Raw genomic sequence first — 19,465 nt, forward strand, 5'->3', positions numbered from 1 at the left:
ATCAATTAAAATAAAGAATATTGTGGTATTTGGAAAGGCGTTTGAAAGTAGTAGCTGTGTAAGGTAAGAAATAAACAAACTGAGCTGATATATTAACTTGCTGGTGCCTAAAGGTTTGCCAAACTAGTAGAGGTTTGAATCAGCAAAAGAAGTGAATAATTTTATGCTGGGCTGTAGTAGTACCCTGTTAGATTGCCTCAGTTATCTCGTGCAGTTTCATCCTTAAAAAGTAAGCTGAGAAGTTTGATTTCTTCTGCTACATGCTTCTTTTTAATTCATGGACAAGTCAATTAGTTTTTTCTTTTTTCTCAGAAAATGTCACAAATTACTCTGTGTGTATATGTATATGTGCTATATATATATGCTGTGTATGTGTGCATATAACTCTGTGTGTGTATATATGCTATATGTGTATGTGTTTCTTGAGAGGATAGTGACAGCTGACAAGTATTTCAGCTCTTTGAGAGCGTGATGCAAAAGACAGTACATGAGTAAAAATATTCGGTATTGTCTGAATTTCGCATTTTATAGATGTGGAAAGTTCATTTTGTCACACAGAGTCTGTAAAATAGCTTTGCAAAAAAGTCACAGCACTTTAGTTTTATTCTGAGAAGCTGAGATTTATGCAGAATGAGATGCTGGTTAGATTGTCTTTTGCATTTATATAAATGGCTAGTTAGTTAAAATTGAGAACTGCGTTACAATCACCCAACATCTAATGAAGATGTATCTGCCAAAATTCATAGGCTGTAGTTGCATAACAACAAAAAAAGTAGTAGGTGTTTTGTTTTGGTTTTTTGTTGTGGTTTTGTTTTTTTTTTAATTAATATCACTGTAAAATTGAAAATTAGGTTAGTTTTGATTTGGGTTTGTGTGTTGTTTTTTTTTTGGGGGGGGGTGTCTACATTATCCATATATAGGATGCTCCCCAAATCTTCAAAGAAGAAATTGTATCAGAGGAGCAGACAGTATTGAACTTTGGATATTACAATACATAGAGTGTGTTGATCAAAGAAGCTTTGTTAAGTTGAATTTAATATGTTCAGAAATGGCTTCATCCCATGATACCGATGTTGTATTAGCTGTCTTTAATTTCTTTTAATTTATTTTGTCATAGTTTCTATGTAATAAATAATACATTTTCAGGAAATTTAGTTATACTTCTTCTGGAACAAGTTTAACCTGCGCAAGACTTCCTTGGTCGTTTTTATGTTGGGTGTAAAGTTTACTGGGCTGTTTCTAGTACCACTTAAAATGTCTCATGATAGAATACCTCAGTGCCAAATTATGATTTCAGTCTGTCTGACTTGAAATGGTGTCAGTAATGTAGAACAGAAAACAGGTTGCTAATTCCCATCTGCTCGCAGTGTGTTACTGCATTAATGCTTTGGGCAGTAGCTGTTGATGCTTAAGTTTAGAAAACACTAATACAAATTGTGGTATCTGGACATGTAATCCTGCTTTTAATTTGATTTTCAATTCCATATATTCTCCAAAGAAGGGAGCAAAATAATTTGGCTCTTAGTAAGAAAACTTTTTTTAAAATGCTTATTTTGTTCAAGAGTAGCTCAAACTGGAAGAGATGTGATTAACTTGATAAGATAAATTATTCTAGCTCTCTGTTCATTGATAGAATGCCAATTTATGTCACTTTCTATGTTTCCTTCTGAATACCAACTTAATCAAAGAACTGAAAAGGAAGCTGATACTCATTTGTGGTTTTTCAGATCATATATAGGTCCTGAATAAGGAAATTGTTACTATTGAATCTATTTTTATGCAAGTGGTTAAATCCTATTGGTTTAAATTCTAAGATTACTTTTATTTGGTCTGAAAGCTAATGAATCTATTCTCATTTGCCTTTTTGAACCTTGTCCAGAACTAGATGATATGCAGTGTTTCATATTTGTCTGAAAATTTAAATCCTAAATACAGATAATCTACATAAATATTTGTATTTACTAAAAAACCCCTGTGTTACAGTTTTCAAGTTAGCAGACACTGAAAAGTTCATAACATCCAAATTCTTTAAATTAATCTGGCAGATTTTCAGGTTTTAATATTTGTATGATGAGAAGTAGTTTTCTCAGGTTTAGTTATAGAATACTCTGTAGTTAGCAAGGTAATCTTTAAAACTGTTCTCTGCTGCTAATTATGTAAACAAGCATGCTATCACAAAGATGAATGACAGCAATGAGTTATCTCCAGTGGCACTGCAGAATCTGACTCCCATGACATTGGGTGTGGGAACAGGTATTGAATAGAGCAGAGACTTGACCTGCTGTATAGTCAGCAAGTGCTACTTAGCTGAACTGTAGCAACATGTGTGAGCTGGTTGGTCTCTGAAGGGAAGGTGGCTTGGACCTTCCATTGGTAAGTCAGTAAAGCCTTGTAACCATTTTCAATTCTTAGTCCTGCAAGTTACAAGAATAGCCAAACTCTTAAAAAAATGGTAATGTAAGTCTCATTTTCCACAGTATGCATTACCTGTTTATGGAGCCAGTAGGTTTTCAGCATTTTTTTATCATTATACCCTCTTTCTTTGAGTATAAATTGCATACAACTTTAGGCAATTAAAGTAACATTTCTGATTGTCAAAATCAGACACTCTTTTTCAAGTAATAATCCAGTTTTCAAGGTAATTTGCAATTAATTTAAATTCTATCAGATCAAATTTAAAAAAAAAATTAAAGCTCAGCCACACTATATTTAAACAAAATTTCCTTTGAAGATTTTTTTTTTAATTGAATTTTAAGAGCTCAAACTGTCAATATATTGATACATTTACAATAGATTGTTTTGAGAAGAAGAAGAGATCAAGGCTTCTGGAGACTTTTATTTCTGAAATTTCACTACAATTTAGACTTTCAAAGTGCTGTGGTGGTTTGGGGCAACTAAGCCCCTGACAGCTGCTTGCTCACTCCCCACCCCCACAGCATGTTGTGGAGAGAGAATCAGAAGAGTAAAAGTGAAAAAACTTATGGGTTGAGGTAAAGGGAGTTTAATAATTGAAATATAGTAACAATGATGATTAAAATTTTTCATTAAAAGGAAAATCACAAAGAGACCTGTAAAACCTGAGAATTTATGCAAATGAAAACAATTGCTCACTACCAACTGACTGATGCCTGGTCATTCCTGAACAGTGGCCCCCCAGCAATCCTACCCCCAGCTTTGTATGCTAAGCATGACATCATATGGTATGTAATCTCCCTTGGGTCAGTTGGGGTCAGCTGTCCCTCCCAATGCTTTGTGCACCCCCAGCCTACTCACTGGTGGGGTGGGGTGAGAGGCAGAAAAGCCCTTGACTCTGTGTAAGCACTGCTCAGCAATAACTAAAACATCACTGTGTTATCAACCCTGTTTCCAGAACAAATCTGAAACATAGTCCTGTACTAGCTGCTATGAAGAAAATTGACACTAGCCAAAACCAGCACAAGTACTAACTTAATACCTTGAGAAATTTCACTTAGAGGTAGAGAAGAATAATTCTCGAAACTGAGTTCAGTGACGTTTACGTGAAGTGGTAAATACTGTTAATTTTGGAAACCCAGAAATGATTTAATGTTTTGGTTTTTTTTTTTTTTTATTTTGATCTTTACAGATCTTGAGGCTGTTATCATTGAACTCAGTATGGCAACTTGATGTTTCAAAATGGCGAGAAAAATCGTAATAACAATAAAAAAAAAGTAGTGGGTTTTTAATTTATTTCCCCATGGCTTATTGCAGGCATGTAGGAAAACATACGAAAACATTATAGTAATGAGCCCAGCCTTTAACAAACTGCCATTTTAAAGCTTTTGCCAAAGAAGCTTGGGGGTGGTGGAGGGAAAGCTGTCAGAAGTCTGAAACTTCTTGTTAAAAAACAGTGGCTTTAAGTTATAGAAGGGCACAGGATATCCCATTTGTGTTTTCTGATAGACTTTTCAAGCCAGGTGTTCTGTTAGTCCAGCTCTAATCCCCCAAACTTCTCAACAGAAGTTTCCCAACTGCTGAATAAACGTTCTGCTAGCATTCTCCTGTCTCACTTAAGGGATTTATGCTGGTGCTGGAGGCAATAATTACCTGTGTTGAGGAGAAATTATTTCATTTTCTTTAGTAGCAGGTTAATCTTTGTTCCATTCTTTACTAATCATATACCACAATGTTCCTTTCCTCTGTTTTATAGGTGTCTTAAGATCTTAGGGTTCTAGCTGTCTACTAAAGCAAAAAAAATAAACTTTTAAAAAACCTCCCAGCAAAATACTTAAAAAACAGAGTTAGGTGCTGATTTTGTGTTCTTAGTTATTCCATAGCTATGCAATGAAAAAGAGATATTCTGAATCATCATGCAAGAGAATTCCCATTAGATGAGCTTCAGCATGTAATTAGCTTCTATGCATTTCATTGTTTGGTACTGTAGTAATGCCTCACTGATCACCATGGTCCTTAAGGAAACTGGTTGTACTCATAACTCCTATGAATGATTAAAAAAAACATGCTTTTCATTCACAGAAACAATTTTTCACAGTGCGAAGGTACCATCACTACAATAATATGTGCATTAAATTATCTGTACTCACACTGTATTTATGGATAATTGCATAATTATTTATATATACAAAAATATATTAAAAGAACATCTTTAAAGTTGCAAACATCAAATTCTTGGAAAGAAAGGAAGAGATAATCTTGCTAACACTGCATGAATTACTGTATTTTCTTTCTGATTTATAGATTGAAATTAAGGCTCTGAAAATGTAGTGTCCAAGGCATAAACTAGTTTTGAATGACCAGATTCAGACCCATTAGATTTTGATGTTTCAGTACATTTGAAATGTCACATAGCATTTGAGGTGCAGCTGCTGTTGCAGCTGCGGTGGTTTAACATCCTAGTTAATGGTATCAGAGGACTGTGAGACAAAGACCATTCAAGAGGCAACGTGGTATTTCTTTAGTTCTCTAGTGACATGTCTAGATGACAGATGAAGTTCGAGATAATTGTGGAGATTGAATTCTTCAGTGGTATTAAACATGAGACTGTCCTCCAAGTTACTGCAGTCACATATCATTAGAAAGTATGTGCTTTCTGACTATTCAACAAGTGAGCTGAAGACTTTGTAGGCTGTCTTTGGTATGACTGCTGTTTGTTCCAGAACTTCTTCCACTATGCTGCAAAAGCAAAGGTTTTTGGCACAGAGAAGGGATAAAAACCTGTGATGGACAATAAAGTATTAAATCCTATGCTGTTGCAGAACAGTATCCTTTTGGTACTCTGGCCTGGAACTTGCTTATGTGCTCTATTTGCACTGGTGTTTGTACAGCCAGTAGCATCATAAGAGCTGTTAAGATCTGATCTGCACTGTTGTACTCGGGGGTAGTACCTAGACCAGGTCATCACAGGGACCTTCAAGAAGGACTTTGGCAAAATTGCATGGAGAGTGCTTTAGTTGTTAAGTAGTCGTAGAAACACGTGTGTTTCCGCAGAGTTTATATATTGGCCAATTCTAATTTTTTTTGTTTGTTTTTTTTTTCTTTGGTGAGCGTGATGGATGATGTGTCCCACATAGTTTACTATTAAATTTCAAATCATTGCTCAACAAACTTGAGCTTTCCATAGAGACTTGCCAACATATTTTGACTTTGAATAATCTACTTTTCCATAGCTTTGTTTTAAGAAATAGCTGTGCAACTTTAGTAGAAACCTTACAGTTCTGGGCAGGTGGTACTAGCGGTTGCAGAAATGTACCTGACAACTGTATTCAGTACATAACTTTAACAAAGTTGCAAGATCCTGAAACTGTTGCTAGGAAGTACTGAGTAATCTTGATAGATAGTAATTTAAGCTTCCATATGATGTTCTTTGTATTTATGAAAATTCTTCTCTGGAAAGAATGTGAAGAAATAACTTCTTGGAAGAGGCTTTTTGTTTCTTCAGTTTTTAATTTTTGTAGTTTTAAAGGTTATGATGGTTGCATGAAGCAATACAGGGTCTGTTTTGCTATCAGTAGAACAAACAATAGTGTAAACCAGTGTAGCCAACCACGCTGCCCCAGTCCCTGCCCAAAGGAAAAAAAAGAAGTGAAAAGAAATGTCTGTTGTGAAAGTGAATTCTCATTTGTTCCTGTTACTTAATTGCTATGGAGCCTGCCTCCTAATTGTGAAAAGTCTTTCTGGTGCCATTCATGTACTCAAGCAGTAAGAAGAAGTCATGTGACTGTTTAGAAATCCTAATGGCATGTCCTTTTTTTGGCTTGGATACAGTTGGTGATTTTGGCTGTTTTCTTACCTTTTTCTTGTTAGCGTGTAGCTGAAATGTTTGTTCACAACTCTGGCAAGTTTCCTATGAGGAAAGCTGCTTTGTGAGCAAAGACTTTTTTGTTTTAAATGATGCAACATCTCTGTGCAACATGATTTAAGAGATTTTGTTATTGTGGAAGGAATAGGTAAACATTTTTTCCTAGTCTAGTTACCAGCCAAGATTCAATAACAGGTTTTTAGGCAATGGATTTTCAGCAGGGCTTTATCTTACACTGGAGATTCTTTGGTGGTACTCGTAATACGTGGAGGAAGGGATTTTCAGCATTGGCCTTAGACATTCTAAGTGAAGACAGTGGGCTTAACCATTGGCTTCACTGTAGACAAGTCAGTACTGAGCACTTTCTAAAATTTAATAATTGCTTTGTGATGAGTGATTTGTAGTGACTAAAATACCTTATCGATTTGTCTGAGTGAAATTTTATTCTATCAGATGACTACCAGTCCTAGTATAGCAAACTCTTTTACAGTGTAAGAAAACCTGTTTATGATTTGTTTTTCAGGTCATAGAAGTTAAGTTTTGGGAAAGTATCCTTAAACTTCATCTAGTTGGAGCCTATTTCAAGACAAGCTTAGGGAGTATTTGTAAAATTAAAAAGGATAATTTAAGGAATCGTATAAAACTGTGTCAGTAAATTGACGGGAACTACCAGGGATGGAAGGGAGAAGAAATTTTGCTGAACTGTAAAGAGTTAGAGTAACAGAGAACCCAAAGAACCCATAGCTGTTAGTGTGGGTTTAGAGGTGGCAAGTTCAATAGTAAATTGAATAAAGATGATGGAATCAAGTATACGTAGTGATATGTTTAGCACAGTGTACAGGGATCTTCAAAACGTTGGAACTGATTCAATTTTCTTTTATACTGACTCTGTATTCAAATGCATACCACTGTTAGTAAATACACTGCGTCTTTTGTAGACGGTGGACATTCACAAAGAGAAAGTTGCTAGAAGAGAAATTGGTATCTTGACTACAAACAAAAACACCTCAAGAACTCACAAAATCATTGCACCAGCTAACTTGGAGCGACCAGTTCGCTACATCAGGAAACCTATTGATTATACAATTCTAGATGATATTGGACATGGAGTGAAGGTAGGTGATATTGTTAAAACAGCCAAACTGCAAATACATTGTCTTTTGTATATTTTCAAAATAACTTGCTGTTTCTCATAGTAATACACCAGTTTCTCCTTGCTTGGCCAGTGTGTCTATAAGCATAAGAGGAGTCCTGTCCAATTTGCAGTTGCCTCTTCTTTTTCCCTTGTCCCAGTGTTTCTAAATCTTGCAAGCCTACTCAACCTTATTTCTGAGGATATTTGAGACTATGGGTCTCACCTTTTAAAATGGGTCTGAATGCCTGCTTGTGTGATGCTGTTACTTGTTTTCTTAATCAGTTGCCAGGGATATACCTGGGGACTGAAAGGCTAATGGCCATCAGTTTCCTGCTTGAATTAGCACCACAAACTATGATCCAGCTGTAATTGCCACTGGTTTGCTTTGAAGCTCACCTGAAGAAAGGGTTTGCATAAGAAGTATTATGGGCTGCCTTTTCTTCCTTCTGTCAGTCAGTTATACCCATATCCTGTGATGCGCTTTGTTAAAGTGAGTGCTCTACAACTTTAGTGCCATATGGAGTTTCAGAATGGGAATACTGCTGCCAAGCTTGAAGCCAGCTGGTTTTCTCTTTTAAGACTAGGAAAAAAGGAGGCATTTCAGGGCAAAGATCAGACTGAGACGCAACTGGTGGCTGTTGTATGCGGATGTTAGATCAGTGTACGCAACAGCAGTAATATCATGTGTGAGATTATTTATGCACATTTTTAAAAGCGCATCCTGAATGTAAACAGTCTTGGCAGGTGTGAGCTCATTGTTAACTTGTGCTGCCAGGAAAACAAATACGGAAAAGAGAACACTGACAGTGTTAAAGTTCCAGGAGAAGAAAGGTAAATAACATAAAGCAGTGTCATTTTCACATGAAAAACTAACAAATCTGTAAACCTGCTAAGTAGCAGTAAGGTAAGGTGCTTCTTCCAGTCAGTGTACACCAAAATTCCTTTTGCTTGACACCTAACTGCATTAGGTTACCTATGTTGTTCAACTTGAACTGCCTGCTTGGATAGCTATTTAAATGGCAAAGATTGTTTAACCAAACTCTTAAAATTCAAATTCTGAACAGTCCAATTTAAATATCTTTGCCAAGCAATTTTTCTCAAGGTCTTTCAATATCTTTAACAATCAATATCTTTCAATATCTTTAACAGAAAGTCTTTCTTCCCCATTTCCTACTGAAAGAGTCAATCTCGGTTTGTAACTTTAGACAGATTTTAAAAAGACAAGTGACTCTTTAAGCTTGATTTGGAAAACCAAACCAACAAACCCCAGCATTAATAAGTAGAGTTTTCACCCAGAAATTATTACCAGTCTTGTGTTAAAATCTGCTGCTAATTCTTACAAATTTTGAATTTATGCAGGTCAGCAGAACTCCTTCTGGATATGGATGAAGCATATTAACCTGTAGGATTACTGTTGCTAATATTTTAATGATCACTTTTGTTTCAAGGAGATTATTTTAGAACTCATTAAAGAATAGTTTTTAATTGCTCAGCAGCACAATCTTATTTAGCACAGGCTCTAAACCATTATAACTGGTATCCCACTTACCTCAGTGTAGCAGAACAGTACTCACTGATGCAATGAGGTATGTTCTTTCAGAACATAGTTCATCAAATGGATGATGAGTCAAATGTGTATTTGCATCCATTTTTATGCTTGTGGTATGCTGAAAACGTTTTACAAACTTTATTTACAATATACTGTATGTATCAAGAAAATAGAAAAGTATTGTGTACTTGTGAAAGAGTAAGCGGAGAACTTGAAATCATGCTATCCTTAAGATCCATAGATATGACAATAAGTTGGAGAACTTGAAATCATGCTATCCTTAAGATCCATAGATGTGTTCCAATCAGGTTAACCATCTGTTAAGCACAGAAGAAGAAAAACATTCTGTTGCTGATGGGAGGAAGTGGCCAGTTGTGCTTATGAACCTGTTTTTGTTGTGCTTGGCCAAGAAATCCAGTCTACCATGTTGAGAGAAGTAGTATAGGCACTTGAGCACCTATTCCTTCCATTCAGAAATTCAAAGCATCTTCAGGAAGAGATGCTTTACCATATGGTTTCTTTAGAGGTGAGAGAGAATTTAAGTGCCACTATCATTCCAGCAGTCTCTCCTCATCTTCCCTCCCTAAGCTACCATGCTGCAGGAATCTGAAGATCTCCCTAAAAGAGATTTGATTTTAATTTTTTTCAAATGTTTTCTGAGTTACAAAATCTTCAGATCTGTTTGTCCCTCCTAAGAGCTTTTTAGTCAAGAGGATGAGGGGAAAAAAGGAAAAGAAGATCCATTCAAAGTCGTGTGTATTAAGGTAAATTACCAGGGAATGCTATTGAGGAAAAGGTCATGGACCCTCTTACGTAACTGGCCACTGTGGCCAGTACAGGGGCACCTGGTTTTCCTGTGTAGCTGTATGAAGCAGAGACTGTTTTGGTTAATAGATCCATAGAACTTTAAAGTCAAAGACAGGATATTTTCCTAGTAAATCCTATTATGTTTGTTTTTTAATACATTAGGGTCTCTTCTAAGTGGGTGAAACAAAGTAGGCACCCTGGATGCTCTGCTGTTGAGATTCTGCGTATTTAATGTTTGTTTTTACAAGAATAGTACATTCAGATTAGCTGAACTGAAAACGGATCAAATCACATTGAAATGGAAAGACAAGTATTTCTGAAAAAGTGATTGTATGGAAAGAAGAGGAGATGCATGCCAGTAAGGTGTAAGACTCAATGTCAAAAAGCTAGCGCTTAGGCTTTAAAATAAGATTTAGCTGTTGATTAATGTCTTAAAATACAGCTTAGAAAATACTGGTATGTGGTGCAGTATCCATATAGAGTGCTGTACTTCTTACAAGACATAATGATTTGCTCTTGTCATTTGTTCAAGAGAGATGTCATGACATCAGGTTAAGAGTTAACTAACAGCATTGTCTAGGAGAGAAGTATTAGCTGAGAAAGGAAATAGTAGCTTAATATTCTGGGGGCTGTTGTAAATATGTTAATGCATGTAACCATTTAAATGAGCTCAAGGTATTGATAAGGCTATTCTTTGAGAGCACAAATAATTTAATCTCTAAAGCTAATCTATCTAGATCTCACGATTCATTCTGAAAGAAGCTGACATTTTGTTAGCACTGTAACAACTTGCGTAAACAATGTACAATCAGAGCATTAATTTTAAGGTGTTAATCCAAAGGCTTTGTAGTCAATGTATGTTAAAAGTTTCAGCTTAAATCTTTTTGTTCATAACACCTTCTGCTTTAATCACTCTTTCTATGATCTACTGATACATTATTTTGTTAATGCTGAATGCTTAACTTTTTTCTTTCTTTTTCCTTTCTCTTCATATCCTGAAGTTCCAACTAACCTTTCAATGCTTTTTTTCCTTACCTCTTTTATTTGCTCCATTTATGCATTAAGTGGTTGCTTAGATTTAAGGTAAGAAACCCCAGGGCTGGATTTCCATTCTTATTCTTCTGAGATTATTACACACGGGGAGATGATTAACATAAATGTTACTTGATTGTTTAAAACAACACCCACTCTCCCTCCTGTGTATCAGACCTTCTGTTGAATGATTTCATTGCAGATAAACATTTTGTGATACAAATTGATGTATTTATGTAAGGAAGCTAACACAGTTAATTTGAAAAGACTTGTGGCAAAATATTAACTGTCTTCAGCATACCTAGTAGATGATTTGCAAGGGGGGAATGTTGTGCTAATCTTGTATAGATGAAAAGGTACAGTGAATTAGGCAGCTGAACATGAGCCTCCCCCTGTGTAATATTCTTTTTATCCTATATGCGGTGTAAGGTATGATTTGATTTGGATTAATGTTTCAGTGTGAGATTGCTCAGATAATGGGCTTCAAAGGTCTGTAACAAATTCAAATCTGTATGTTATTTTTTAAAGTTGCAGTATCCTTTTTTTTTTTCAGAAACTGCTAGCACTGTTTAAATCCTGAGAGGCATTCATATGTGGAAATTTTCACAGATTTGATAGTTGTGCAAAATATAAATCCTAAACAAGCTATGTGATACATTTTAGTTGAGTATTAAATGTAGTACATCAAAGAACTCAGTGAAGTATGTAAAATTCTCAAGGACTTTAAAAAGGTTTAAATGCTAGTAGCCTTAGGAGCTGCAGAAGTAGCAATAAAAAACATCAAATCAATTAGGCAAGCAGTTAAATGATATTACATAATACTGTGTTGGAGTTCATAGCACATTAATTGATAGGTCATAACCTTCATTGAGTATTGTGACATCTTTCTTTTCCTGAAGTGCTAGTGGTTTGGGAAAAGACGGAATGAAAGTTTTCTAGTAGCAGCCTGCCACAGTTTTAAAGAGGGAACTGTACTTAAGAACACAGAATACTTACATGTAGTATGAGTATATTAATTAAATGAAGTTCCAAGTTAATGTGAAATATTTTTCATTACTGTTTTCCATGAGTGGAAAAAGCTGAAAGAAAATCGTGCATATTCCTGAGAAGATTGCCTATAAAACCAGGTATTACTGTAGCTATCCCAATGACGTCCTGATGGAATTGGCCAGGTGATACTTTTAGTAATGTATTTAAGTCTGTGTAGTACATCTGATCACAATGGAAAATGGTTAATAAATGAGAGATTTCTTGCATGTTATTTGAAATACATTTTTACATAAGTGTGTGAGGTATGGTATTTCAAGTCACACAGTGTTTAAATGCTTTTTATTTGAGAATTGCAAAATCTTCTCTCTGGCTCTTTCTGTCTGTATCCACACAAAATGGATACATCTAATGCTGAAGATGGCTTATTCTGAGCACAGTTTATATTGGATGACCATTTTCCTAGCAATCATAAAAAAAAAATTTGCAAACTCAGGTGTTTTTTGTTGCTCTCTGCAGTTTCAATTATAAACAAGTAATGACTATCCTAAAAATAAATTTATATATAATTATAGATTTTTATGTGAGGTACTGTATCAGATAATCTCATCTGCCATGGTGATAAGAGCCTTTAGCTTTTCACAGAAAATTATTTTTTTCTATTTATAGGTTTGGAATGAAAATAACATTTTTGGTTATAATGCAAGTTAAAATGTTTCTTTGTTTTCACTAGAGAGAATCTGATCAGAAATTTGATTTGGGAAATGACAACATGTCAATCAACTCATTGCCAAAACGTGAGGATTTAAAAAAAGAATTAAGTCAAAAAGCAGCATAGCTTCTCTTAGTGGACATTAGTTACTAGTTAAATCTCAGTAGAGTTGCTGTTCATTGGCCGGAGAGATGAAAGCTAAAAGACAGCTACTAATGCTAGTTCCATGTGAGAAATAATTTTACTTATGAGAGATTGGATATGACATGTTTAGCCTGCATTGATTTTCATGGCTGTGAAGAGCCCTTAGTCTTAGTCAACAGTTGCAATATTAAACTGACTGACTGTAGCAGGGCTAACTGTGCTTGTGTCTGGGTAGGTTAAACTTAAACAGATTTTGAAGAAAATGCCAATTAGAAGTCAAAGGAATATCTGTAGCATCTGCTGTCAGCAAATCAATTGAAGATGACATTGTTTAAAGCTTTTTGATTTGTCAGACTTGGTTCTTCAGTTACTTTACATAAGTGGATGTGGTGAAAACTTGTTAATTCACTTGCTAAAGCTGCATCTTATGGTCATTTCCCGAGACATTTCACTTTCATATCAACTGACAAACATATAGTTTAATTAGATATACAGAGTAAGTTATTCAAGTGGCTGAACACAGCCTGAAAGGGAATTTACTTGGAGGTAGCAGATAATGGGTCAAAAATCTGTGCCTCCTTTCTGTAGTGTTAACAAGATGAAGCAAGGTTTCAGAAGGTAGATTTCATTCAGCCTTAGTTTGTTTGTGCTGGAGTCAGATATAAAGTTGCTCAAGAAGGTTGAGTAGCTGCTTGAAGTTTCTGAATATGACCTGTGGAACATCACTGATGGGACACTTTTTCTGACTAGATTTTGGGCAAAACACGATTCTTTTGACATGCTGAAAGTTCTAGAAAATCTAATATGATGGTAAAGCACCACTTAAAAATTTCTAGGCTGAGCCGGATTTTAGCTTTAGAAAGTAGCTCCTCTTGAGATTTGAGTGTGTGGAACAGCTGGTATTCAGGATTCTTGACAGGGGAGTGGGGTGGGAGTGAGGGGAACCAAAGTTAAAAAAAAACTACAACAACAAACCCCCAAAAAAGGCAAACAACAAAACCTAATAACAAACCAAAACACTTTCTTTTGGTAATTGGACTGACAATGAAATCTTCTTCAGAAGAGTAAAACATGTGTATTGAAATCTTCCTTACAGGTAGGTGCCTTGCAGCCATGTAAATACACAGTGCTTTGGTGCAAATAGTTTTTGTAGTTTTTGCACCTCTGATGAGCAGCTCTTTCATCTGTCCACCTATGTGCTTATGCATTTCTTGTTCAGTGATGTTTTTTTGCTCATGAAAAAATGTTCCCAAGAACTGAATTGAATGAACTGCAGGATTTCTCAGTGTTAACTTGTTTATTTCACTACAAATGTCTTATATGGTGGAGTGCTAAAGAAGCTTAATCTCTTAAATGTTTCTAAAAATATAACTATAAATGAAACTCAGTCATATGTAGCACCTTAAGAAGGTGATTTAATCACTGCATCTATGGAAAAACTAGTTGCCAAAACTAAAAATTGGACAAATAAGTCTTATTTATTCAAAACATTAATTATAATTTTCTAAGGGCTCTAGTCAGTCCTGTACTGCGTCTTAAAGTCATCAGATGTCACCTTTCTAAAACTGACAATGTAGATTAGTAGAGAAGATACTGGATGAAATACTATTGTACCCTTTTTAAACAGTGGTCCACAGTTGTAATATTTTCTACTTTCTTGCTTCCATGGGAAGAGGCAAAAAAAAAAAGGAAAAATCCGTGTATGTGTTCTGGGTAAGACCCCGTGTGCTACTTGCTGTTCACAGGGTTTTCTTCCCATTTTTAGAACAGTCAGCAGCATTTTTTTTTCTTTTTTTAATGAGCATTGTACCCAGATCATTACTACTGTCTTAATTTTTTCTTTTTTTAGCACAGTGGTTAGCTTTTTTGGCAGTTGTGAGCAGAGGCAGAGGTAATCCTTTGTGTTTCTGGTTGCAGGCTCTATTGTGCCACACAGTTTTATAAAAGAATTTGCAAGCTTTAACTACACACCAGCCATAGATCTGTGGGGTCCTGCAAACCAGCCACCAGAAAACAGATGCATTCTTCTGCTTTCCCCCTCTGATTAAATCAGTTGCATCTACATAGTTTCAGCTGTGCAGAGCCAGGGGAAATGTGGTCAGAAACCGGGTGACTTCTGGCAAATTCCACTTTACTCCAGAAAAGGGATTTTGGAAACTTGACAGCAAATGCAAATGTGACCTGAGTTCTGCTGGTTGCTTTGGATTTGTAAGAGGAATGTGTGTGAATGAGAATTTGTGTATGGAAATGATCTTTACAATCATATGTGCAAACCAGAAAAGACAATAGAGTAAAATTTTGCAAGAGGGGGGCATTAATGTCTTCCCCCCTCCCCCCTTTTCCACCTTTTTCCCCCTTCTAGTAGAAGTTGTCATAGAAAGGGACAGCTGGAAATGTGACAGTGTTTGTATCTCAACTGAAGTTGCAACTCTGTAGTTTTAAATTTTATTTTACTTTTCTTTCTTCAAGGCAGTCTGTAAACTTTCTTAGTGGTTTGTATGGTATTATTTCCACAGATCTGACCAGAACGGTTGGAAAAATGTTATATTCTTTATTTCTCTTCTATCGTTATTTGGCCATAAGTCAAAGGGGAACTTACAGTAGCTGATCGTAAAGCCATCAGTGTTGTCAGATTTGATGACAGCCCTGTAAACCTGTTTTTTTAACATTTTGATTTCAATGTTCAAAAGTCATTACAAAGAGCTTGAAACTAAGCTTACTGTCAGTGCATTTCCCCATCTTTCATTGTAGTCTTTAAGGATGGCTCCTTTTGTGACTGTAGTTTCGTGGCTAAAATATGATCCACTTCTTTTTGGCAGTATTTTCTAAAGCTTATTTCCCATCCTATGTCAAGGGTATATTTATTCAGAATGTTAATGAAAGTAACTAGCAGTCACTGGATTTATGCATTAGGCAAGTATTACTTTGAATTGTTACTGTATACTGTGTGATGCCACTACATTCTCCACCTCTACTGTCCTTTCTTTTTGTGTAGTTCTAGCCCAGTGGAAGCCTAAAACATCATTTTTGTTCCTGCAGTGATTGTATATGAATAATTAGAGCCTTTATGGTTAAATATATGGAATCTTACATTAACTGTAAAGTATTAGCTAGTGGTTACCTCATCTGGTCAGAAAGAATAGGTTGAAACACCTAAATGGACTTTTCAGGGGCATGCAGATTGGTTGACATTTGCTGTCATCTAAAAACTTTCAAAACCCCTGCCCCTGTAGGCTTAATGGGCAGTTTGAAATATAGCAAGAGACAATGCAGTAAGGTGGGGTTTTTTGGGCAACTGAGATAGGTGGGTGAGTAAAACAGGCATCTTATTAAAAAGGAAGTACAGGGGTGCTGCAACTTTAAAAAAAAAATCTAATTTTGTGCTGTTTCTTAATGTTCCGTGTATAGAATAAAACATTTTACACTTACCCTCCTCCCTTCAAGTAGTTGTAGTTCAGTGCTTACCTCATCCCTCACTTGAATTAACTTTAGATTTCTTGTTGCTTAGAGTTGGCTTAAAGGACTTCATAAGACTATGCAAAATAAAGTTTTAAATTGACATTACAAAGTACTCTTGCACAACTAAATCCAAACATCTGTTTTTTGAATCTGACAAAAGAAACCCAAACCCAACAAACAACTTCCATTGCTTGATTTTCTTTTCCTCCTAGCAGATTGAAAATGTAATAGCATTGGGATTATCTAGAGCCAGGGAATTGAGTTTCAGTGCATTAGAATATTGATTATATTCTGCACTGAATTATACTCTGCACTGTTGGCAATATTTATGAATTCACAAATCTAAACATTGTCAGGGTTTTAAATGAGTTGTTATAGTCAAATTTTAAAGGAGTAATTTGCCTTTACTGGTGTTTGCAAATACTCTTAATGCCTTGGTCTCTGTTTCTTTTATATATGGGAGGTAGGGGTAGTAGGCAAGACTTAACATTTTGGAAATAAGAAACACTGTGAAATAGAGCATTACAGAACAACAGAAAAAGGGATGTAAGCATGCTTAGTTAGGTTTGTTGAATATCCCTCTGTCTGAGCATTTGTTTGAGCATTCATAAATCACAGCTGTTTTCACAGAGACTTGTAGGAAGACCATGTATTGGGTGTATGCATTGAGAGAATTACACTTGGCTGGCATAAGCAAAATGCCTACACTGGTAACAATTGTTTAGGATTCCTATACTGGTCAATCAGTCAGAAATGCAGATGAGTTTTTAAAATAAGTTAGAGTAAATTCTTTAATATAAAAGTTACTTCGTTAGTATTTTACCCTGAAAGAGGGGAAATGGGCAACCACAATTAGGTCACATCACTGCTAAATATTTTTCTCCCCATCCATTTATTTATCAATTCTTAGAGATTAAATTGCTACAGATATGATGGAGGGAAAATTGCATCTTTTTATGTTTCTCCATATAGCTTTCTCTCTAGGTCTACATATATATAAATAATATTTACAATAAATATTATCTTAAAAAATATCATACTGTGAAAACATTGAGCCAGTAATGGATCATATTTGGAGATTACTTTGACCCTTCCATATTTGTATGGATAACTTTGAATTGTCACCTATCAGATAAACCTCAGTATTTTTTAAGAGTATTCAAAAATACTTTTGCAAACCTACCATTCAATAATGCAAACTGAAATAACTGTCTTTATCTCAAAAGATGACTGGAGGGTTTAACCAAGTTAGATACAGTGTCTGTATTGTTAGTGTTTTTATATGACAGCCTAAAGGCAAATTCACTCTTTGTACATACAATTTTTTACCACCACCACCACCCCCCCCCCCCCCCATAATAAAGAGTCCTTTGAGCTCAACTCTTGACTTCTAGCAGAGTGGAAATTGCATATAAAATGCATGGCCTCTCAATTTTTTTTTTGTTCATTTTAACTTTTCCCTGCTTAATTGCTAAAGGTATCTCAGTGTCTCTCCCCCTAGAAGCTTGAGCTTAGTGAAGGCCGTTTTTTTTTCTCCCCATTCTTTCATGCAGGTCAGCACACAGAATATGAAGATGGGTGGGCTGCCTCGTACAACACCACCCACCCAGAAGCCACCAAGTCCACCGATGTCAGGAAAAGGAACTATTGGGTAAGTGCAGTTACCAAATCTATGAACGGTTTTGGTGAACAAGAGGAGGGAAAAAAGGAAGATTCTTTCTTTTTCTGTGGTGTGGGGTTTGTTTGGGTATTTTTGTTTGGTTTGGGGTTTGCTTTTTTGGTTTGTTTGTTTGTTTTAACCATTCACAAAGGTCAAGGGGTGTTATGTTCTCATTCCCTTACACTGATCTTGTCTCATGTATCAGTTACCATGTTTCTGTCAGAAGACAGCGGGCATCATTACTTTCCCAACAGGAACTTCTTTATCATTGCAGAACACTTACAACTACGTGCTTTAGAGTAAAAAATCAGTAACTGTGTGGCTTTGACAGATGGTGCTAAACAACTGGAAAATTAGTATATGGCACTGTTCATTAATTATTTATGCTGTGTGTGATGGAAGTGCTTTCCTGTTAAGTCTGTGAACTTAACTTTGACCTTAGGAAAATATGTTATAACTGGGATAAATTCAGTCTGTTGGTATGTTATTATGTATATACGTACAAACTGTGGTGTTTTATCTTAAAACAAGATATGGATTACTTTTAAAGCATGAATGGGATGTGCAACACAGAGTTTATTGTTAGGAAGCTTGAAGTACATGAAGAAATCCTCAATTGTTTTTTCTCATCCTGTGAAGTAGATACAGCAAACTTGCAGGAAAACATACTTTTTTTCATTAGCTCTTATTACTGATTAGTATGTAGCTGTTTTTTAAAGAATGAAAAATCTTTAAGTTTGTCTGTATTATTTTAATTTGCTTCTAATATGTGCTTGTCCTTGGGCAGGCGTCATTCTCCCTATCGTACATTGGAGCCGGTACGTCCTCCAGTGGTACCAAACGACTACGTGCCTAGCCCAACGCGCAATATGGCTCCCTCACAACAGAGCCCTGTTAGAACTGCTTCTGTGAATCAGAGGAATCGCACATACAGGTATTCAATGTAGTCCTGTACAGTGTGTGGTTAGTATTGTATAAGCACATAGACAATAAAAGCTGTGATAAATATCAAATCCATCTGCACCTTTACAGTGAAACCTGCTAATTTACAATATGGACTTGGAACATCATTTGGCATGAGGAGAATGCACTCTAATAAACCCAGAATAGTGAATCATTTTAAGATTGTTCACTTAATCCCCTAGTCACTTTAAATTTAGTGCTATCACTTAGTTACAGTACTTAGTTACTAAAATTGTGATGTTTTTCAAGTGGGTAGATAGTGATATTTTAAGAAATGCTTTCAGAACTGGGAAAAGACTTTGTACACAACTTGCTTTCTACATGTTGAAGGACTGCCCAGTATGTCTGTGGTCACATTTTTGTTTGAATGGTCTTTGATATTTATAGATTGAGTAGCTGAAAAAGAGCATTGTATTTTGAGGCTATTGGTAACAACATTCAGAGAATAAAGCTGAATTATGCTACCAAAGATTCTGGAGAAAGGTAGCTTTTTCTGTAGGATAATAAGTTCAGTGATGTGACAGGTCTAAATACTACCCCTTGAAATCTGTAAACATCATAAGCACTTGAGGATGGCAAAACAGATGGACTTAAGATATAAGAAAATCTGACTTTTACTTCATCTTGAAATTTCCATATTCTAGTAATCTCACGTGAAAGCACACAAATCAGGGTCTGAACAGTCTACATGTTTTATGAGTTACAGGAAAAAGGTCTGTCTTTGCTCAGTAGGGTTTAAC

General features: G+C 35.7%; 1 protein-coding gene across 19 annotated transcripts in view; it reads left to right on the forward strand.

The window, feature by feature from the left end:
- Positions 1-19,465, forward strand: part of ABI2 (abl interactor 2) — a 66,657-nt gene that overhangs the window by 29,822 nt on the left and 17,370 nt on the right. For 8 of the 19 annotated variants that reach the window (XM_061455186.1, XM_061455166.1, XM_061455179.1 and 5 more), the window contains exons 3-6: positions 7,216-7,392; positions 10,834-10,851; positions 17,656-17,753; positions 18,550-18,696. In XM_061455186.1, coding sequence (XP_061311170.1) covers positions 7,216-7,392; positions 10,834-10,851; positions 17,656-17,753; positions 18,550-18,696 — 440 coding nt within the window. The remainder of the gene's footprint in view (positions 1-7,215; positions 7,393-10,833; positions 10,852-17,655; positions 17,754-18,549; positions 18,697-19,465) is intronic. The other 11 variants (XM_061455249.1, XM_061455191.1, XM_061455227.1 and 8 more) reach the window with 2 other exon arrangements.

Source organism: Pezoporus flaviventris, unplaced genomic scaffold, assembly GCF_033815535.1.
Source record: "Pezoporus flaviventris isolate CSIRO_AGI_PZ_B2104156 unplaced genomic scaffold, CSIRO_AGI_Pfla_v1 ptg000001l, whole genome shotgun sequence".
In the NCBI taxonomy this organism is placed as follows: domain Eukaryota; kingdom Metazoa; phylum Chordata; class Aves; order Psittaciformes; family Psittacidae; genus Pezoporus; species Pezoporus flaviventris.